Source organism: Ceratotherium simum, chromosome 33, assembly GCF_057802395.1.
Source record: "Ceratotherium simum simum isolate JZ-2026a chromosome 33, ASM5780239v1, whole genome shotgun sequence".
Lineage (NCBI taxonomy): Eukaryota > Metazoa > Chordata > Mammalia > Perissodactyla > Rhinocerotidae > Ceratotherium > Ceratotherium simum.
In genome coordinates this window covers 27,098,672-27,120,859 of record NC_141932.1, presented here as the reverse complement: position 1 = coordinate 27,120,859, position 22,188 = coordinate 27,098,672, and the positions used below count along the sequence as shown (strand labels likewise).

Sequence of the window (22,188 nt, the reverse complement as noted above, 5' to 3'; positions counted from 1 at the left end):
CTGAAGGCCCGAGAACCAGGGGAGCCAATGGTCTAAGTCCCAGTCTGTGTGCAGGAGAAGCCTGATGTTCCAGCTCAGCGGTCAGGCAGGGTGTGAATTATTCCTTCCCCTGTCTTTTCGCTCTATTCAGGCCCTCAAAGGATTGGATGATTCTCCCACGTTGGGGAGGGCAACCTGCTTTACTCAGTCTACCGATTCAAATGCTAATCCCATCCGGGAACACCCTCACAGACACACCCAGAAAGAATGTTTAGCCAAACAAGCGTCTGGGCACCTTGTATCTCAGTCAAATTGACACGTGAAGTTAACCATCACTCTTCCTGGTCCTCTCCCAGGGCTCCCTGGCTGCCAGGCTCATGCACAGGCTGTGCCTCTGCAGTACCACCCCTCCTACCCTTCTTCCTTTGTAGTCACCTCACCAAAGAAACCTTTCTTGACCTCCCCCATCAAAGACTAGAGCAGGTTGCCCTGTTATATGCTCCCAGGACTCCCAGAACTTCTTCCCCAAGACACTCACAACAAATAACGATCTGTAGCGTTGGATAACGTCTGTCTCCTGGACTGCATTGGGGGCCCTATGATAGGGGGCACTGTGTCCTCCGCATCACCCAGCCCAGGGCTAGGCCTGGAACACATGGTCAATAACTCTTAGCTATCATCATCATCATCATCATCATCTTCATCATGTCATCATCCTTTGGGGAATTATTTATAAAATTCAGACTTCCTCATCCAAATGAAAACTCTCTGAATCCATAGAGTGTGTGCTTTTATGGTTGCACAGCAAACCTTCCTCATCCTTCCAGACCATGGTTCAGATGGCTCGCCTCCGTAAGGCTCTTCTTGATAATTCCCTCCCTGCCTCTGTGAACCCCAGCTAAATCAGGTACCTTCTCTGGCAACTCACAGCCTTCTGGGCTCCCCCATCCCAGCCTGATCACTCTGGCATCTGAGTGCTCACTTTATAATGATTCAGTGTACTGTGCATTCATATTTTTTCTCTTTCTGTAGGTATTCTATATTTCACAACTAAAGGTGAATACTTGCTCATTGTAGAAAATGTATAAAATAGAGCAAAATATATTTTAAAAGGAAAAATTGACCTACTTTTCAGAGACAACCTCTATTTAGTTATATTTCCTTTCTGACTTTTTCCTGGGAATATTTTTATAATTTCTGACCATATCATATATGCAAATTTGCATCCCGTCTATTTTTGCAAACAACTTGTATTAACGAGAATGAGCAGCTATATTCCCTTCGACTGCTCACCCATGACCTGACCTCACTGTTATACCTCCACTCTTTGCCCTGAAAAGTAACCAAAGAGATGACCTTCACACTCCACAGGGCAGAACAAATTAGACACTAAAGCTAAGATTTTATTTCTCGATTCACTGTGCTCTGAAGGAGCAGCTGAGGGAGTCTCCATTTCCTCTTTCTCTTTCTCACTGCCTGGAACATGGATGTGGTGGGAGCCATTTTGGACCACACAGGCCAGGGCACTCCCCTACAGATGTCAGGGCCATAGGAAGAAGCAGTCTGGGTACTTGATACTAAGAAGCCTCGTTACCAGCCCTGGACAGCTTACACTCAGGCTTCTATGGGAGAAAGAAAGAAAGTTCTATTTTATTGAAGCCACTGCCATATTGAGTTCTGTTATGGGATTTATATTAAATCCTATCTAACCCACTGTGCACATTATACACACCCTGAGAAATTTTCCATGTCCCTAAAAATATCACTTTTAGTGTGTTCATAATATTCCACCATCTGAAAGTTAATAGAATTTGTTTCATTCATTCATTCAACACATATTTATTGAATGTTTATATATCCAGGCCCCTGGATGGGTGATGGGGTTGTAGTGGTGAACAAAACTCGTGGAGGTTATGTCCTAGCAGAGGGAGACAGGCAACAGACAGGAAACAAACACAACCCTCCTCTATTTTCAGATACAGCGTATCCCAAAATGTGTGGCAGAGATTGCCTAATTGCTCACCAAAACTGCTTCCCTTTCTTCTTCCACACACAGCTGAACTACATTTCCCATTGTTCCTTGCAATTTTGTATGGACATGTAACTGACTTGTAGCCAATGGCATCTGAGCAGGTGCGTTGTGTCCAATCTCCAGGCCTGACCTTAAAAACCCCCTACACTGGTCTTTACTTTTTTTCAACACCCACTGGCTCAACAGAGGGATTCTGCAGAGTAGAGGGGGGCAAAGCCACAAGATGGAAGGGGCCTGGGTCTCTGTAGGACTGTGGAGCAGAGTGACCCCACTGACTTGCATTGGACTATGGTGTGAATCAAAAAATTAGATTTATTAAGCCACTGAGTTTTGAAGTTCTTCAGTTAACAGCAGCTAGCAGGGGCCGGCCCAGTGGCATAGCAGTTGTTTGCGTGCTCCTCTTTGGTATCCCAGGGTTGGCAGGTTCAGATCCTGGGAACAGACCTACATACCACTTATCAAGCCATGCTGTGGCAGCGTCCCATATAAAGTGGAGGAAGATGGGCACGGATGTTGGTCCAGGGCCAATCTTCCTCAGCAAAAAAAGAGGAGGATTGGCACCAGATGTTAGCTCAGGGCTAATCTTCTTCACACACAAAAAAAAATAATTAAAAATAAATAAATAAGAAAAAAAAACAGCAGCTAGCCTTATTTACTTTATTTTTTATTTTTATTTTTTGCGAGGAAGATCAGCCCTGAGCTAACATCCATGCCGATCCTCCTCTTTTTGCTGAGGAACACTGGCCCTGGACTAACATCTGTGCCCATCTTCCTCCACTTTATGTGGGACGCCCCCACAGCATGGCCTGACAAGCAGTGTGTCGGTGCACACCCAGGATCCGAACCCGGGCCGCCAGCAGCAGAGTGCGCGTACTTAACCGCTTCGCCACAGGGCCGCCCGTAGCATTATTTACTTTAACACACTCCATGAAGAAAAGGCTCTGCGGTAGAACTGATTGTAAAAGTAGCCCTATTTTCCACTCTTCCTTGCATCCTTGCCCTGTACAATCTGACTTTGCAGCTTCTCATATCAAGGAGTGGAGTCCATATCCTAATCCCTTGAAGCTAGACTGGCCTTGTCATTACCAATAGAATGAGGTGCAAGGACAGTGTATTACTTCCCAGGTTAGGCCTCAAGAGACCTGCCTTATATTCTTCTCTCTCTTTCTCTGGATCCTAGCTCCTCCATGAAAACAAGTCCAGGCTGACCTGCCAGACGATGAACCCCGTGACCTCAGCCAAGGCCATCATAACCGTCCAGCACTCAGTTGACCCTCCAGTGGATTGCAGATGCAAAAGCAGGTCAAGCCAAGATCAGCCAAGCCTGGCCCATATCAGTAGAACCATCCAGCTAATCCACAGATTTGTGAGGATAATAAATGGTTATTGTTTGAGTCACTAAGTTTTGCTGTGGTTTGTTACATAGCAGTAGCTAACTGATACAAGCTCCATGACCAAATAAATTCAGGAAATAATGCCAAGGAGATTCCCTCTTGTATAGTTATCCTGGACTGTAGCATGTTAATGAAAATTCCTGCAACAGAACAGCTCGTCTAACTTTGTTAAAGCCAGCAAAGCCTGCATTTCTCTTATCAGTGAACTCTTTATCTCTGAGTATTCATTAACACCTCCTGAAACTGTCAAGTGCTGGTTGGATGTTTGATTATTTGGTTGTTGTTGTTGTTGTTGTTATAATCAAAAAGTGGTGCCATGAAAATCCTTTCAGTAAAATCTTTACTCACTTCCCTGATTATTTCCAGGGGCTAAATTCCTAGAAATGTCAATGATCAATCAACAGGTGTGCACATTTTCAAGCTTTGGACTCAGGCCACACAGTCATTCTCCAGAGAGGCTGTTGCCATTCATATCCCAACTGTGGTGGTTGGGGTCTCTCGTTGCCCTGACCTGTCCTCAGCTTTGGGGAACCATAATTTAAACCTCTTTGCTGATTTGACAGACAAAAGGAAGTGTCTCAGTATTTTAAGGAACATTTTTCAAATACTAGTGGGGGCGAACTTGGCTTTCATGTTTTTTTGGCCATGGCTATTTCTTCTATGAATTGTCTTTTCATATTCTATGCTCATTTTTTGGTTTTTCATGTTAATTTCACATTACTTTATTAATATCTTCATTCATTAAGGGTGTTACCCAATTTTCTATCATTTTTGACCCAATTTTCTATCATTTTTGTTGCAAACATACTTCTCTAGTGCATATTTACTTGAATTTCAGACATGCCCTTTTGGGACATATAAAATATTCAGCTTTTTGTACAGCCAAATTCATCAACCTTTTCCTTGGTGGTTTGTGCCCCCACTGCGCTGAAGCTCAGAAAGTCTTTCCCCATACGGAAGTCATTCAATATTTGCTGGTGAAAACCTTTAGCTTTTCGTGGTGTAATTTCCCCCCTACATATCAGTCTGATCCAATTGGAATTTATTTTGGTACATCATGTAAGTTGAGGTTCCAAATTGATATTTTTCCAAAAATAAGTGAGAGATCAATCCAAATGGTGTGACAAAATGCTTCTATCCTATTATAAGTTCTTACATTCTCTAGTCTGGCCAACTATTCTGTTCCATTCTCCAGTAGGTTATTCTTACACTAAAACCACACTTGAAATTATGTAGCCTCCATGAAGACAGATTGTGTCTGTGTTCACTGCTGTAGCCACAGTACGCAGAAAGGTACCTGGCCCATGGCAGGATCTCAACAAATACCTGGAGAATGAATGAATGAATGAGTGGATGGATGCGTGAATGAATACAATATGCCAGGCCCTGTGCTGACATTGTGATTGTTTATATTGTGAAAAACATGTAACCCCTTCTTCTGCAAAGCTCATAGGTAGCCAGAAAACATTTCCGTAATCCTGTGTCAGTTAGCTTTTGCTGCATAACAAACCATACCAAAATTAGTAGCTTAAAGCAACAATAATTTTTATTATTTGTCATCATTGTGTGGCTCAGGAATTTAAACAGGCACAGCCTGGTCTCTGAGGTATCTAAGCAACGTCTAAGACAGAAGCAGGGAGCTGTGCAGTTGGCAGCCAATGAGTACATCAGCAAAGAGGCTGGGCTGGAGACAGAGCCGTGAATCACATGCAGATGGTGATTAAAGTCTCAAGAATTGATCAGAGGAGAATGTGTAGAGTGAGGAGAGCAAAGTTAGTGCCTTACAGAATGTTCTTTATAGCAAAGTGGGACTGTTTGAAAAACTTGACCACCAAGGCTTTGACATTCCTTGCATGAAGAATTGGGATCTATGTGGCCCCTTCTTGAATCTGGGTGAGTCTGTGATCACTTTGATCAATAGCAGCAGAAATGATCCTATGTGACTCCCGAGGCTGGATCAGAAAAGGCCCTGCAGCTTTTGCCTGGATCTCCTAGAACACTCTGTTTGGAGAAAGTCAGCACTCAGTAAAAAGTCCGACTACCCTGAGACAGCCATGCTGGGAAGGCCAGGGAGGTCCTCTAGTTCCAGTCCCCGCCAAGCTCCCAGCCAACGGCCAGAGTCACGGCCAGCCAAGCTGCTGAGTCACTTTGGACATCCAGCCTAGTCAAGCCTTGAGATGCCTCCAGCCCCAGCCAACTTCTGACTCAAATACACAAGACACACCAAGCCACGCCCTTCTCAAATTCCCTTCTACAGAAATGCAGGACAAATAAAATGGCTGTTTTAACTTGGTGAGGTTTAGATAATATTTAATGCAGCAATCGGTAATTGGAACACAAGTGCATTAGGTACCTATGACTGCTAACAAATTAAAACCAAAATTTAACAGCTTAAAAGAATATTCATGATCTCACATTTTCTATGGGGCAGGAGTCCGGGAGTGGTGTAACTGGGTGGTTCCGGCTCAGGCTCTCTCATGAGGATGCGGTCAGGCTGTTGCCAGGCCTGCAGCCATCTCATGGCTTCACGGGGTTGAAGGATCAGGGCTGCTTCTAAGCTGGCCCACTACAGGGCTGTCGGCCTCAGCTGCTCGTCGACTCTTGGCAGGCCTCAGTTTCTCACCACACGGACCTCTCTATAGGGCTGCTGGAGTGTCCTCACAATACGGGCAGCTGGCTTCTCTCAGAGCAAGTGACCCGAGAGAGTAAGGACGAAGACACAATGTCTTTTATGACGTGGTCTTAGAGGTCACACACCATTACTTCTGCCATGTTCTATTCCTTAAAAGCAAGGCACTAAGTCCAGCCCACACCCAAGGGGAGGGCTCTTAAACAGAAAAGTGTCAAGGAATTTGTGGACATATTTTAAACCCACCACAACAGGGTTTCCAACCCAACTCCTAACTCTAATCCTCCAGCAGCCAGACAGGTAATACGAATCAGCGAGCAGAGCCTGGTGTAGAACAACAGGGCACGGTGGGAACCCCGGGGCACCGGGGAACCCCGGCTGTGCTGCTCTGGGCTGTATTTGTCCCCCAGACCTGTTCTGCGCCCTCCTCTTGCTGCCTGCACCCGAGGCCACAGTTCCTAGTCTCCCCCTTCATCTGGATTCACCGGGGTTCAGCCAATGGGAAGTGAGCAGGAGCCTGGAGAGCGGGAGGAAGAGGCCAGGGAAATTCTCCCCTCTCTCGCTGTGGCTGAGGCTCCTCCACAGCTCCAACCAGCCAGACATTCCTACTGGGTTTCCAGCTTCTGCTAGGTGACCTCATCTCTGGGCTCTGGTGACACCACCTCCTCCCTTGTTCCTTCAGCCTAGAGCGGCAGCAGTTCCCACTGCTGCTAATTTCAGATTGCTTCACTGGCTCCTGTTTGGCCCCTCAGCTCCCTCATCTGCTGCATAACTACCTCAGCGTGTTGATGCCCCACTGTTCTAATATGGGAGTGGTTTCTAGAACCCAGTTAGGCCCTGACAGGTACAGCGGATCCAGCCCACTGGGCCCAAGTAGAGAAGTGGGCTCCGTGTTGTCAGATATCCCCATATGGCAGAAGCCAGAAATGAGGATTTTGTAGGGAACGTTTGGATATTTCAAATACCGGAGACACCTAGAGTCCTTGAGATCTTTTCAGGAGGTCTTTGAAGTTAAAACTATTTTCATAATAATACTAAGACTTTTTTTTTCCTTTTCCACTCTCATTTTTTCACAAGTATACAGAGGAGTTTTTCAAGAGGCTGCGTAATAATATTCAATAGTTTCCATGCAGAAGCAGATATGAGAATCCAGCTATCTTCTCTTAAACCAGACACTAAAAAGATTCTCAAAATGTAAAACAATGCCACTCTTCTCACTAATTTTTTCAAGTTATTCTTTTTTTTTAACTGAGCTAACATTGATTTATAACATTACATAAGTTTCATGTGTACAACATTATCACTTCACTTCTGTATACACTACAGTGTGCTCACAAAAGAGTTATTCTTGGGCCGGCCCCGTGGCTTAGCGGTTAAGTGCGCACGCTCCGCTACTGGCGGCCCGGGTTCAGATCCCGGGCGCACACCGACGCGCCACTTCTCCGGCCATGCTGAGGCCGTGTCCCACACACAGCAACTAGAAGGATGTGCAACTATGACATACAACTATCTACTGGGGCTTTGGGGGAAAAAAAAAGGAGGAGGATTGGCAATAGATGTTAGCGCAGAGCGGGTCTTCCTCAGCAAAAAATAGAGGAGGATTAGCATGGATGTTAGCTCAGGGCTGATCTTCCTCACAAAAAATAAAAATAATAATAAAAAAAGTTATTCTTTATAAAAAAGTTAATAATGTTAATATGTAATTGTTTATTATTTTTTTTAGTAAATGTTTAAAATTTTTAATTTCTAATGTGGTAAATATCTACAGATATAACCCCCATAAACAAAAGCTCTTTGAGGTCCTCAATAATTTTTAAGAGTGTAAAAAGGTCCTGAGACACAGAAGTTTGAGAACCACTGGTCTAAAGGGATCAGTAAGTTGAGGTGAAGAATTAACTCTTGAATGTAGCAACAGGGAAGGGCTTTTGCAATAAAAAGACAGTTCAGGGGCTGGCCTGGTGACATAGTGGTTAAGTTCTCACGCTCTGCTTTGGCAGCCTGGGGTTTGTGGGTTCGGATCCCGGGTGCAGACCTACGTGCCACTCATCAAGCCATGCTGTGGCAGGCGTCCCACGTACAAAATAGAGGAACGTGGGCACAGATGTTAGCTCAGGGCAAATCTTCCTCAAGCAAAAAAAGGAAGATTGGCAACAGATGTTAGTTCAGGGCCAATCTCCCTCACAAAAAAAAAAATCAGTTTTTGTGGAGCAGAGGCAGAGGGATGAAGGCAGGACCTTACAGACGTCTCTTTCCTGAAGTTTGGCTGTGGTTTCTTTTTTTTTTTTTTTTTTTATAATTTTATTTATTTATTTTTTCCCCCCAAAGCCCCAGTAGATAGTTGTATGTCATAGTTGCACGTCCTTCTAGTTGCTGTACGTGGGACGCGGCCTCAGCATGGCCAGAGAAGCAGTGTGTCGGTGCGCGCCCGGGATCCGAACCCGGGTCGCCAGCAGCGGAGCTCGCTCACTTAACCGCTAAGCCATGGGGCCGGCCCTGGCTGTGGTTTCTTAATGGATGGATCAGGCTGACAACACAAGAATCCAAGATGGGATCTTAACATTACAAAATGAGACAACAGGATGGTACGTGTGTCCCGATCAATGAACTCAACACCACCCATAAAGTATATTTACCCTAATGTTGAACCTGAACCTGACCCAGCTTTTGGATCTACCAGTTTGTAAAACATATAGGGATAGAAGAACATATTAAGGACACCAAGAGGCCAACCAGCCAAATCAGACTGTGGGAAACCCCACACGAAGATGGAAAGGGAAGGGAACCATTGTAAAACAAAAGACTTAGATATCAACCGAATGCAGTGTGGGAACCCTGTTTAGATTCTGATCTGAACATGCCAACAGTAAAAAGACATTTATGGGGGCTGGCCCAGTGGGGTAGTGGTTAAGTTCACTTGCTCCACTTCGGTGGCCCAGGGTTGTCGGGTTTGGATCCTGGGTGCAGACCTACGCACTGCTTGTCAAGCCATGCTGTGGCAGCATCCCATACAAAGTAGAGGAAGACGGGCATGGATGTTAGCCCAGGGCCAATCTTCCTCAGCAAAAAGAGGAGGATTGGCAACAGATGTTAGCTCAGAGCTAATCTTCCTCACCAAAAAAAAAAAAAAAGACATTTATGAAACAATTGGGGGCTTCTGAATACTGACCTTATGTTAGATAATATCAAAAAATTATTGCAGTTTTTGTTAGATGTGATGGCGACCCCTTATCTCTCTTAGAGATACATATAGAAACATCTCTGGATGAGATGATACAGTTGCTTGAGATTTACTTTAAAATAATGGAGAGGAAAGGCCGGAAAAATTGTACACGATCGGCCTCATGTTGACAATTAGTGAAGCTGAATGATGGGTACTTGGGCGATCCTCATACTAGTCTAATTTTAAACTTCCCCAATAAGTTAAAACAAAAAAGTTTGTGAAGGAGAAGAGAGAAAAAAGAGGAGAAAAGGAATATTTTTTCCTTTAAAATGGGAGCGCCTTCACCAAGCTTGAGCGCTGACCAGGAGTGACCGGTTTAGATGCAGGAAAGCAGGAGGGAGGGAAGCGGACCAGCTGGCTCCAGGCTACAAACAGTTGTCATCTCGGTTCTTCTACCACGGCCAGAAAGTCAGCTTTGGCGCCCCAGCCAGAATTCCGGTTCTCACTCTCGGATTAAACTCGGGGCGGTCTGCAAGCAGCCCGCGCCTGCGTACCACCGCCCTCCGCGGAGGAGCAACATCCCGTCACCCTACAATTCCCGCGCCGCAGGGAGGGAGCAGAGCTCCGCTTCCAGACGAGAGCAAGGGAAGGCTCAGGGTGACGCACGGGTTTCTGGGAAATGCAGTTCCCGTGCCAGGCTGGAGACACCGCCCAACGCCAGCGAGACTACGCGCCCCACAATGCGCCGCGCGCGGTGCGCTGAGCAGTGCGCTGCTGCCCCCGCGTGACGGCTGTGCGGTTATTACTCGCGTCTGGGACAGTGCTTAGGCAGGGCCGCTGAGGTTGCAGGGACTTGGGAGGCTGGTACCCTCTGGGGGAACCTCTGGGACTCCCCTTCGGAGACGGTGACCCCGGACTTTCCCAGGGTCAGGAAAGGTGGGATGGGGAGGAGAAACGGTGAAGAAATTGGGGGCAGGGGCCGCTGTGAGGATCAAATGAAGCCCGCATAGCAACTGTTGACTATATAGCCGTTTTTAGACCTACAGCTGATACTGAGTAAGCACTTACCTGTGTGCCTGGCTCTGAATTTAAGCACTTTACAGGTATTAGCTCATTTAATGCTCACAACAGTTGTTTGGGGTAGGTACTCTTATCAGCCCCAATTTATAGGAATGAAGCTGACACTCAGAAGGAATACTTTGTTTGGTCCCCCAGCTGGCAAGTGCCAGAGCTGGGGTTTGAACCTAGGCTGTCTTGGCTTCAGAGTCTGTCCTCTTCCTCACTAAGGTTACCTCACCTCTTAGCCTAGTGAATGATCCCAAGTCTGTAATTGGTACATGAATCAGCTCAAGTGGGCCATTAGCATGTCAAGTTAGTGATTTAGCCCAGCTCCGGACACAGGCTGCCTTCAGCCTAAGTGTGTGTTTAGCACAGGATCAAGTTTCTGATCTGCATGAACCACCACAGGGATTACTTCAGGCTTACAAAGCCCTGTCCCCTTTTGTTCCCGTGACTCCTAATGTCTCCCACCCCCATCCCTTCCCTCACCCCTGGCCAATTTCCTGATTTTGTACTCCCTCTGCACTGCCAGCAACCTTATTCATAATGAAATATCAGTCCAAAAAAAGGGGCAATGTTTGGTAATTATCTGTTTGTCTGCCTTCAACTCCCAAGCAAGGACTGTGTCCAATTTATGAGTGTGTTCCCAGCATCAGGCCTGACATACAACGCTTGGGGGGGGGTCACAAAACATGAGGAAAGAGTGTTGGACGCTCACTGTTTTCCACCTGCACTGACTTGAGGATCAAGGGAGGGTGATGGATGGTGCAGGGCAGGCGTGGGCCCTTGTTGGGGGGCAGGAGGATTTAATACGTTTGCTGGAAGGAGATCCCATAGCCCCTTCCTGCTGCTTCCCCTGAGGTTGTGGATCTGATGACTGGTAGAGGGTGGTCAGTGCTGGGGCCACCAAAACCCGTGGTCTTTTTTCATGTTGGTGGCTGGGAGGGAGCTGCTGAGCCCACAAGTATGTTCCAAAGCCCACTGTGCCTCCAGGGTGGCTGCATGACCGATGAGTTCTCACCAAGACAACATGAGCAGGAGTGACATGAATACCACAGGATACTAAAGAATATGGTGAAACGTCCCCACACGGTTTCCTATTTGCCAGCTGGAAGCAGATAATTCCAAGCACATGGAAATGATGGAGCTACGAGATGGAATCTGAGTGTGTGAGTCACCACACTGAGGTTGCTGCCAATCAGCCAGAAGCCCTGCAGGGGGACTGTGCGTGGGGTGTACTTGTTACAGCAGCTGCTATTACCTTAACACACTGACCACCGTCGTCTTCCTCTCTGGGCCCCCTGGTATCATTCAAGTTTTAAGCACCAGGTCATCCTGTAAAGTGTCTCTAATCCCCCATTGTGGTCGACTTTCACATAGCAGGTGTAGGGTTCCCATTTAGAAATTGCCAGCATGATCCCTTCCATTGTCATTAAAAGTTTAAGTGTTTCCCCATGTTCTTATGAGGGCAGCTTCTTCCACGTTGGCAGGTGGAAGGCATTAAAGCACCTCCTGGAAGTTGGCCTTTAGATCTTCCACTGCAGTTTGGCAGATCCTCAAGCACAGTGACTCTGGGACCCCTGCTTGGAGCTCAAAGGTATGATTTGGGGTGATCATCTTCCTGCCCTGTCCTTTCGCCTCATCACAGGGAGGTGCACTCTGAGGCAACATCTTACAGTGAGTCTCGGGTTCTCAGTGCTGATCCATTCGCTGAGCTGATTCTGCTGGCCTCTGGCTGGACTCAGGTTGGTAGGTGCTGGTTGGGAAGCTGGGGACACCTCTGCTAATGCTCCTCACCCTGACAACTCCTGACACGGAAGGGGCCTAAGCCTGGGGGTCCTTTTCTAAAATAATCTAGGTGTTTTTGTGGGGTTTTTTGTAGATTGACAACTTCATTGATTTGCATGTTAAGTGTAGGTGTTTATCTATCCCTGGTGGGTGTTTGTGTGAATCTCTGAGTGTATCCTGTGTGTATGTGTGGCTCCCCCGTGTGTCTGTGAAAATCTGTGAACACTAACCAATTCTGCACGCAACCTGTTGTGTCTGTGTTTTGGGTGTGTCTCCAGTGTCTGAGCGTGAGTCCAGGTAAGTGAGTGTTCTGTGTGTCTGAGTATGTCCGCGTACATTACGGTGGGCATCAGAGTACGTATCCATCAGGCTGGCTGTGGATGTGAGCAGCTTCTCGAGGATCCCTTCAGCTCTCAGGCAGCTGGACCTCACTCTGCTTACTGTGGTTGCTCCCCACTGCCAGCTTCTTCTCCAGAAGTTATAAGTAAGTGATTGCAACAATTAAGTAGAATCCCCCAAATAGTTATCCCATCAGGAATCCCTTCGAGGAGCTAATGAGGGGTTATCACACGCAGACATATGCCTGGTGTGCTCCAGGCTCCCGAGAATACATGCACGAGCTGCGTGTGCACGTCACGAACCTGAGGGCACGGTGTTCTCTGCCCAGCTCTACAACGCCATGAGGGGCTTCATGCTACTTCTAAAGACTTTAGATTTCTTTCTTCTTTCAAATATTATTAAGTGAACAAGTAAGGTGCCCCATCCACAGGCACTGTGGTAAAACTACTTGTTGTCCCCCAATATCCCTTCTCCCCAGCTGCTGTAATATAGGAACCTCTGATATTTGGCTAGGAACATGGCTGCCCAGAATAAAAACTACATTTCCCAGCCTCCTTTGCAATGACAAGCGGCCATGAAACAAAATTCTGGCCAGTGATATAGGCATAAGTTTTGAGTTGTCCCTATTCCTTAAAAACACGGGGTATCCCCTCCTGCTCCCTTCTTCCTGGTGCCTGGAGCAGAGGAGGTGGGAATCACGAGGAGAAGATGGGAGAGCAACAGGATATATGGAGATGGAGACATGGAGGGGTCACCATGTTAGCTCTTGGTGATTGCGTGAGACTTTACATGAGAGAAACAAACTTCCTCCTTGTGAAAGCCACTATGATTTTGGGACTCTCTGTTGTAGCAGCAGAACATTACATTTACTACTAAAGTACAAAGAACAGTCTCACGGGCCTCCAGCTCCCAGCTAAGGGATAAAGCCTCACCCTGCCCAACCTGCTTTGCCCAGCCCCCCATTTCACCTTCACCTACCCAGCTGCCACCAGCCCCTTCTATAATCATCGAGTCCTCCAAACACTTCCCAGGTTTCCGGCAAATTTAATACACGAAGCTCAACAGTCAATGGCAAGGGCAAAGTGAATAAAATAAAAACGGGGTCAGGGGGAGAGGGCCATGGACACACAGGGAGGGGCAATAAGTAGGCGAGTTAGCTGGAGCAGGCGGATGCCCCTCCTTGGGCATCACATCTCATCCAACCCGTAGTCTTCCTCAGGGAAGTCCCCCACCGTCACAACTGACGGCTTGACAAAGGCGCCGTACTTGGCCTGGCATTCAAAGTAGCGTTTCCCGTTCACACTGCAGGGCATGATGGGGAGGCAGTGGTCAGAGGGACCCCAACATGGCTCCCACCCCAGATGCTAGGATGGGCAGGCTGAGCCAGTAGTACATGCATGCACTTACACATATATGCACGCACAGACACGGGCACAGACACAGACAGCAGCCTGAGTGGGGACACTTATTACCTGCCATCGTTTTTCCCTAGTGGCTCGTCATAGCGGACACCGATCCAGTAGCCAGGCTTGAAATCTGTGAGTCCTGCCCAGGGGAGAAATCCCAATGAAACCTCCGGACGCAGCTCCCCCTAGAATCGTGCTTGCCCACTGAGTATAAAGACTGTCCTGGTGAAAACCACTCCTTGCTACCACCCAGGACCACCGGTATCTCCTGCCCAGACTAATATGGTAGCCCCCTTCCTGGTCTCCCTGCGGACGCCCTATTCCCTCAACACTCCCGGCCAAAGGGGTCTTTGTAAAAACTGAAAGGAGATAGTACCGCTGCCTTGCCCCAAATTCCTCACAGGCTTCCCAGCCCACTCAGCATAAAATCCACACTGCTTATGGTCAAATGACCTTTGACAAGAGTGCCAAGACAACTCAATGAGGAAAGAATAGTCTTTTCAACAAATAGTGCTGGGACAACAAGATATCCACATGCAAGAGAATGAAGCTGGACTCCTGCCTCACACCACACACAGAAATTAACTCAAAATGGGTCCAAGTCTTAAATGTAAGATGGAACGCTGTAAAACTCTAGAAGAAAATACAGGTGTAAATCTTTGGGACTTTGTATTAGACGCTGGTTTCTTACATATAATAGCAAAAGTATTGCTTGTGCAACAGAAGAGAAAATAGATTAATTGGACTTCATAAAAATTAAAAACTTTTGTGCTTCAAAGGACACTATCAAGAAAGTAAAAAGAGGGCCAGCCCCGGTGGCCTAGTGGTTCAGCATGCTCTGCTTTGGCGGCCCAGGCTCGGTTCCCGGGCACGGACCTACACTGCTCAGTTAGCAGCCATGCTCTGCTGGTGGCCCACATACTAAAAATAGAGGAAGATAGAGGCCGGCCCCATGGCTTAGTGGTTAAGTGCACTCGCTTCGCTACTGGCGGCCTGGGTTCAGATCCTGGGCGCGGACTGACGCACCACTTCTCCGGCCATGCTGAGGTGGTGTCCCACATACAGCAACTAGAAGGATGTGCAACTATGACCTACAACTATCTACTGGGGCTTTGGGGAGAAAATGGGAAAAAATAAATAAATAAAAATAGAGGAAGATTGGCATGGATGTCAGCTCAGGGTGAATCTTCCTCAGCAAAAAAAAAAAAAGAAGAAGAAAGTAAAAAGACAACCAACCTACGGAATGGGAGAAAATATTTGCAAATCATATATTTGATAAGGGAATTGTATCTAGAATATACAAAGAACTCTTACAACTTGTTCTGGGGTGAATTGTGTTGTCCAAAATTCACAGGTTGACGCCCAGTAACTCAGAACGTGGCTGTATTTGGAGACAGGACCTTTAAAGAGGTAGTTAAGTTAAAATGAGACTCTTAGGGTGGGGTCTAATCCAAGCTGACTGGCGTCCCAATAAGAGGAAACGTGGACAGAGACACACCAAGGATGTGCTTGCACACGGCAGAATGACCACGTGAGGACACAGAGAGGAGAGGGCCACCTGCAAGCCAAGGAGACAGGCTTCAGAAGAAACCAAACTGGCCAAGGCCTTGGTCTGGGACTTGCAGCTTCCAGAACTGTGAGAAATCAATTTCTGTTGTTTAAGCCACCCGGTGTGTAGTACTTTGTTATGGCAGCCCAAGCAGACTAATACACAACTCAACAACAAAATGACAAACCACCCAATTAAAAAATGGGCAAAACATCTGAATAGACATTTCTCCAAAGATGATATACAAATGGCCACGAAGCACATGAAAAGATGCTCAACATCTTTAGCCATCAAAGAAATGCAAATCAAAACCTTAATGCTTCGCTCCCATTAGAATGGCTCTCATCAGAAAGACAATAATAAGTGTTGGTGAGGATGCGGAGGAATTGGAACCCTCATACATGACTGGCGGGAATGTAAAATGGTGCAGCCTCTGAGGAAAACAGAGTTCCTCAGAAGGTTCCTCAAAAGGTTAAACACAGAGTTACCATGTGACCCAGCAATTCCACTTCTAGGTAGAGAGAAATGAAAATACATGTCCACACAATAACTTACACAAGAATGTTCACGGCAGCATTATTCGTGACAGCCAAAAAGTGGAAAGGACTCAAATGTCCATTGACTGATGAATGAATAAATAAAATGTGGTATATCCATACAATGCAATATTATTAGGTAATAAAAAGCACTGAAATACTGTTACATGCTACAACATGGATGAACCTTGAAAATGTTATGCTAAGTGAAAGAAGCCAGTCACAGAAGACCACATACTATATAATTTCATTTACGTGAACCATCCAGAACAAACAAATCTATAGAGATGGAACGTAGATTAGTGGCCACTTATGTGGACTCAGGGAGTTGGGGTTTCAGAATTAGACAGTGGCTGCTAATGGTTATGGGTTTCTTTTTGGCGTGATGAAAATGTTCTAAAATTGATTGTGGTGATGGTTCCACAATTCTGTGAACATACTAAAAACCAATGAATTGTACACTTTAAATGGGTGAGTTTTATGCTTTATAAATTATATTTCAATAAAGCTGTTATTAAAAAAAAGACTCACACTGCTCTCCACTGTCTCCAAGGCCCTGCACGGTCCAGCCCTGCCCTCAGGTCTTACCTCTCCCCTCACTCACTCCCACTAACCATGCTGACTTCCCTTCTCTGCCTCAAACAGGCCACACTTGCTCCTGCTCACAGCCTTCGCACTCACTACTCCCTCTGGCTAGAACACTCTTCCCTGCTTTTCATGTGGCTCACTTCTCCCTTTCCTTCCAATAGTCCTTCCCCCAAGGAAGCCCTCCTGGATTACTCTCAAGGGCAGGTCTGATATTTCCTCTCAGCTCACCCCCTAAGCTTCCCTCATCCTTGCCCGGATGGCTTCGGCCTGTGCTTCCCCCATCACAGCCCTAAAAATTCGGCCTGTGTGGGCCCTGGTCTTTTATCTCAGAACTGATACCTCTGGCCTCTGCTTCCTCCATCACAAGCCAGGTCATCCTGCCTCTGCTTGCCACTTCCCTGCCTGGACACTCGGGGCTGTCACTGTCAGTGCACGGTCTGTCTCCCCTACTGGACGGAGACCTCCTTGAGCGCTGGCTCCCCAGCACTGCCCACCTCAGGGCCGGGCATAAGGCCTCAGTGAGCCACGTACCTACATACATGACGGTGCCCCGGCGAGGGGACTGCCCCGGCGCCCGCACCTCACAGCGGCTGCCCACGGGGATGGCATCGGCCTGGGCCTTCTCCTCGGTGAGGCGCTGGGTGGTCTCGGCCTTTCGCTGTGCCTGCTCCTCTTCATTGAATCGGCCTAGCTTGCTGCGCTTCAGAAAGGAGCGGACTGAGTCTGTGGGGGGGTGGGGGACACGGGGTCAGACACGGTCTCGTGGGCCGGCCTCCAGCCTGAGGAGATAACCTTCCACCCAGGCAGGGCCAACATTCACGGAGAAACGCCTCTATTCTGGGTGTTGAAGCACTGTTACCCAGGTCCCCCAAGTCTCCCACCACAGCCCTGGCCTCTCCCCGAACCCCTGGGGCCTCCCCACAATCCGGAAATACAGGGAGGAAGGCCGCCTCCAGTCTTGCACATCACCCCATCTTCCCACATCCCCTTAGGATCCCAGCAGCCGCCACCCAGCCCCTGAAGCCTCCTCGTCTTCCCCACCTCACACTCGGATCTGTCCCCACGTGCCCGCACTGACCACCACACTGCCCTGTCTGCTCTGTGTATTTTACCATGCTCTGTCCCCCATGCCCCATCTGCCCCACCATGCCCTGACGTGACCCTGACCACTCCCCCCATAGCTGACCCCCCACCTCCCTTTCACGCCCCCGTTTCCTGTGTCCCTGTCTGCCTGTCCACACCTCCTCACACCTTCCAGCTCCCCTTCACACCCCACACCGTCTACCCCCAACTGCTCTCCCATGTCCTATCTGTCCCCACACCAATCTCAACCCACCCCCTCACTCCTCCTCTGCCTGTCTGCCCCCAGCACCCACACTACAGACCTCCCCTCCATGGCCCTGTCTATCTGTCTGCCCCCTACCTCCGCCCACCTGCACACACCCCCTCTGGCCCCCACACGCCCCATCCATCCCTCTGCACCCCGTACCTTGCCTCTGGTCATAGGCTTCTTGTGAGATGGTGTATTTCTTCACCTGGGATACGTCCTCAAACTCTCCAAGGCGGGCACCACTGTGGTCAATGACCTGTAGCGAGGGGAGGGAGGTCGGTGGCGATCAGGGTCCAGCCAGGGAGCCCTGGGATGAGGGCCCTGGGGGTCTGGCTGCACATTGGAGCCATAGACTTAAGTCTTTCCTGTCTAGGAAAAACCACATTCCTCTACCCTCACCCTTCCCCAGCCTTCACTCCTCTCCTGAGCCCAGCAGGTGTCTACACTGCCCATCTCCCCTTCTTCACCCCATCCAAGCCCCCAGACAATCCCTACATGCTGGCATCCACATCACCGATGGCTCCCAAGTCATTGGAACTGAAGGGGAGAGCTTGGGGCTGGCTCACGAGCCCTTTAGACAGCGTGTCTATCCTCTCTGGCCTCTGGGACCCTCCTAAGCTGGCCCCAACCTTCAGACCCTGGAGCATCCCTTCCTGTACCACCTCCAATATTCATCCACTCAGTGCCTGCTAAGCTTCTCCAAGGCACCCAGTGGGCCCTTTGCTGGGTACTAGGGATGCCGTGCAAAAACAGATACATCCTTGCTCTCAAGGAGGGCTCATTCTGCTGGAGACCAACCACAAACATGTGCACAGGTACGTGTGTTACACACCATGTCATGACAAGGGTCTATGTAGAAACATACCACAGGCGGGCTACGGGGGCACGGGACGGTGGTTAGGGAGGGCCTGTGAGAGGAGGGCGTGTCTGAGACAAAGCCTGAGAGATGAGAGGAACACCAGGCACAAAGTCCCGGATGTAGAAATGTCCTTAGCCCTTCTGAGGAACAGCGGGGAGGCCAGTGTGGTGGGAGTGGAGCGAGCCCAGGGAGAGCGGGAGACGCCACAGAACACCGTTGACTCTGGCTTTTACTCAGACTGAGGCGCAGCCAGGGAAGAACTCAGCCAGGAGGGCCCTGACCTGACTCAGGGGTTCACAGGCTCCCTCAGCTGAGCGTGGGAAGCAGACCAAGGGGTGCGGGATGGGAGTTGGGAGACGAGCAGGAGGCTGCTGAGATGGTCCAGGAGGCGGAGGATGGAGGCTGGACCAGGTGGGGCAGTGGGGGAGAAGAGTTTAGATTCTGGACAGATGTTGTAGGTGGAGCCCACAGGGTTTGCTGAGACGGGATGTGGGTGTGAGGGAAAGACAGGGGTCAGGAACACCTGAGGTGTTCGGCCTGAGCCACTGGGCCAACGTGGCAGAACAGAAACAGCCCTTATCTCTGGTCAAGGATCACTAAGAATTTCTACTTTCTATATCAGGGATTTCTGTAAGTTTGAGGTTACTGCTAATTTAAACAACGAACATGGGTGATATCTATAAACAGAAAAAGAACTTTACAAAAATTACAAATTCCCCAGAGAATTTGGGACATCTTCCTTGAATGGCCTGTCTAGACCTGAATCCACGTGTGACACCGTCCTGACTGAGAATGCCACTGCCCCAACCTGACCCACCAGCATCCCCAGGCTGATACTGCCCAGGTCAGCCCCAAGTCCCTGTCCTAGGGGCTCGGCACAGTCCAAGCCCACTGCCACTACGGTCCAGGCCCCATCACCTCATCCAGACTATGCAAGCAGCCTCCTCCCTGGTCTCCTTACTCCTCCTGTCCTCCACTGTCTGTTCCCCACACGCAGTCAGAGGAAGCCTGTGAACCTGAGTCAGACCAGGGCTCCTGGCTCGGAGTTTTGCCCTGGCTCCCCGTTCCCTCCACCGTAGGAGAGACCACTCTTCGGTCTCTGTACCCTCCACGCTCCCTCCCACCTCAAAGTGTTCGCACATGCTGTGCCCTCCCCTTGGAGTACTCTTTTCCCTTCTCCAGTTAACTCTCCCTATTCTTCAGATCTCTGCTCTGGCAACACCTCCTCCAGGAAGTCCTCTCAGACCTCACCGATGGGTCAAGTCTCCCAGTACACGATCTCCCAGCTCCATGATCTCCTCCTGCACGGCCCACATCTCACCAACCCTTCACATTTGTTCCTGTGAATATCTGGCTAACCCCTACCTCACACACTGGACAGAGCTACAACAGAGACCTTTTCAGACTTAGCTCACAGCTGGACCCCTGGCATAACACAGATGCTCAATGAACAGTTACCGAATAAATGAAAGATAAAAAAGAACCAGTTTCCTGGGCACACTGATTTCTGGGATCATGCAAACTGAGATACAAATTCTGGCTATAGTTCATCCTCAGGAAAGCAAACCACATCCTGAAGCTAAACCTTCTCTTCTGCAAAACAGGGTTAACTGTGCCATCTTCCAAGTCTTATTTTACAGATTCAACTCATCTTTCAACAATGATTCGCTGAGCATCCTCTCTATGCCAGGCATTTCCAGGTGCTGGTGGAAAATGCACTGTATGTCACAGGCTGATAAGAGCTAACCACAAAAATCAAATACAGCAGAAAAAGGAGGAGGGTTAAGTTTTACAGTGAGGCCAACGAAGGCCTCACACTTGGAAGGTGACATTTAAGTAAAGACAGGAATGAAGCAGTGAGCCTTCAGGCACAGGGTACAGCACATGCAAAGGCCCTGAGGTGGAGCTCACCCAGGACGCTGAAATGTCTGAGGAATAGGGGCGGGGTGGGGGGGTAAGGACAGAGAGGACAACAGGAGCTGATGCATGCAGACATCCTGTGTGTTCTGGCTTCTCCCAAGCGTCCAGCCTCATCACTCACTCTGACCCACCCACACTCTAGGCCTCTATACACTTTGTTCCCTCCACCTGGCATGCCCCTCCCACCTCCTCTCCTAGGTCCCCCTTTCCTCATCCCCATGTCTCAGCTCCGGCATCCCTTTCTTCAGGAAGCCCCTTCTCATCCTCCCAGGTGGACTCAGGCACCTCTCGGGGCGCCCCCAGTCCAGGCCAGACCACTCTGGCTGTCACTGTCTGGTGATGGGTCTGTCTCTCCAGGCTAGACCAGGGGCAGGGCCCGTCTTGGTCATCACACAGGGCAAAGTACAGCAAGCACTGGTCGAATAAATAAACGAATGGAGGGGAGGGATCCCAGATGGGCAGGCCTCACGTGGATGCGGCAGCCGTCGTCTACGGGGTACGAGCCCAGCAGCGCGTCCTCCTGATCCAGCTTGCCGTAGAACTTGTCGTCAGCTCCATACAGCTCCAGTTCCATGCAGGAAGCAGGGCTGCCCACCACCAGCTCCAGTTTGCACTGCGGGGGAGAGGAGGCGGAGGGGGCGGGAGAGGTGGGAGGCTGTCAGCGCCCCACCCTCTACACTGAGGCTCCGCCCCTTGTAGCAATAACCATCACTCATCCTTACTCCTCCGAGACCCACCATTTAGGACCCACCTGGTTATCCCTGGACCCCCAACTCGGCTCTTGCCCCGCCCTCTGGAAGCTCTGATTCTCTCTTGCCTCGCCCCCAATCTCTGCGGCCTCAGCTTATCTCGGGCCCTTCCCTGCGTTCGGGAAGCCCCTCCATTTCTTCTTTGCCCCGCCCCCTCACGCCCTGCGACCCGCCCTCCGGGCCCCGCCCCCACGGCCACACCTTGAACTCAGCTATGGTGAGGCTGCGACTGTACCGCTTCTGGGAGCGGAAGCTGTTGAGAGAGCTGCTGATGAAGACGGTCACGCTGGGCGCCGACAGCCCCGACACCTCCATATCGCCGCGCCCTCCGGGGCCCACAGCCCGGTCCGCCGCCTCACACCGGCTCCGCAGCCGCCGCCGCCGCCTCTGGGATACCAGCTCCACCCCCTGCTCGCGACCCGGCCAATCCGCGCTCTCCCGCCAGGAGGGCCGGCCAATGGCCGCCGTCTCTCCCCACCGCCGGGGGGGAAGAGGGCTCCCCGCAGTCTTGGGTCGGCCCAGCCAATCCCGAGAGCTGTTCCATGGAGCCCAGTTCTTCCAATAGCGGCACGGGAAACGGCCAGGGCGGGCGAAGGCCGAAGCCGACAGGGAGGTTGGCAAAAGTTACCCCGGCCGCGAGGGTAAACTCGCGCATGTGCGCTGGCGCTCAGCCAACGAAGAGCAATGGCGTCTTCATTTATAACCAGCGCTTGGCGGGTTACGTGACGCATCGTATTCCCGGCTCTCGTACCCCGCTTCTGTAAACTGGCGAACGGGGCCCAGAAATTGGAAGCAATTATTCTACGATATCAAAAGATCGAAGCAAGAAATTAAGCAAACAGCGCAGAGAGCCAGGCACAAAGCCACTGGG

General features: G+C 49.5%; 1 protein-coding gene across 2 annotated transcripts; it reads right to left on the bottom strand.

Annotated features, from left to right (window-relative positions):
- Positions 1 to 13,408: 13,408 nt before the first annotated feature.
- On the bottom strand, positions 13,409 to 21,707 carry TBCB (tubulin folding cofactor B). 2 transcript variants are annotated; one of them, XM_087422236.1, is made up of 7 exons: positions 21,519 to 21,702; positions 21,038 to 21,181; positions 17,949 to 18,045; positions 16,991 to 17,182; positions 15,101 to 15,186; positions 13,853 to 13,925; positions 13,409 to 13,682 (listed from the first exon to the last, which is right to left on the bottom strand). In XM_087422236.1, exons 1-6 carry the CDS (start codon positions 21,630 to 21,632, stop codon positions 13,869 to 13,871), a joined length of 690 nt encoding a protein of 229 aa, XP_087278362.1. In that variant the 5' UTR covers positions 21,633 to 21,702; the 3' UTR covers positions 13,409 to 13,682; positions 13,853 to 13,868. The 2 variants fall into 2 exon arrangements, with proteins under 2 accessions (XP_087278362.1, XP_004439784.1); XM_004439727.3 differs by lacking the exon at positions 15,101 to 15,186 and having other exon boundaries at positions 21,519 to 21,707.
- Between the last annotated feature and the right edge of the window lie 481 nt (positions 21,708 to 22,188).

Bases quoted from the DNA above. Each gene is read 5' to 3' on its own strand.
- TBCB (XM_004439727.3), bottom strand. From the start codon at position 21,632: ATGGAGGTGTCGGGGCTGTCGGCGCCCAGCGTGACCGTCTTCATCAGC. The intron at 21,182-21,518 runs GTGTGGCCGTGG...TCTCCCCCGCAG, and splicing joins TCACCATAGCTGAGTTCAAG to TGCAAACTGGAGCTGGTGGT. The intron at 13,926-16,990 runs GTACGTGGCTCA...TCCCCTGGGCAG, and splicing joins GGGCACCGTCATGTATGTAG to GACTCACAGATTTCAAGCCT.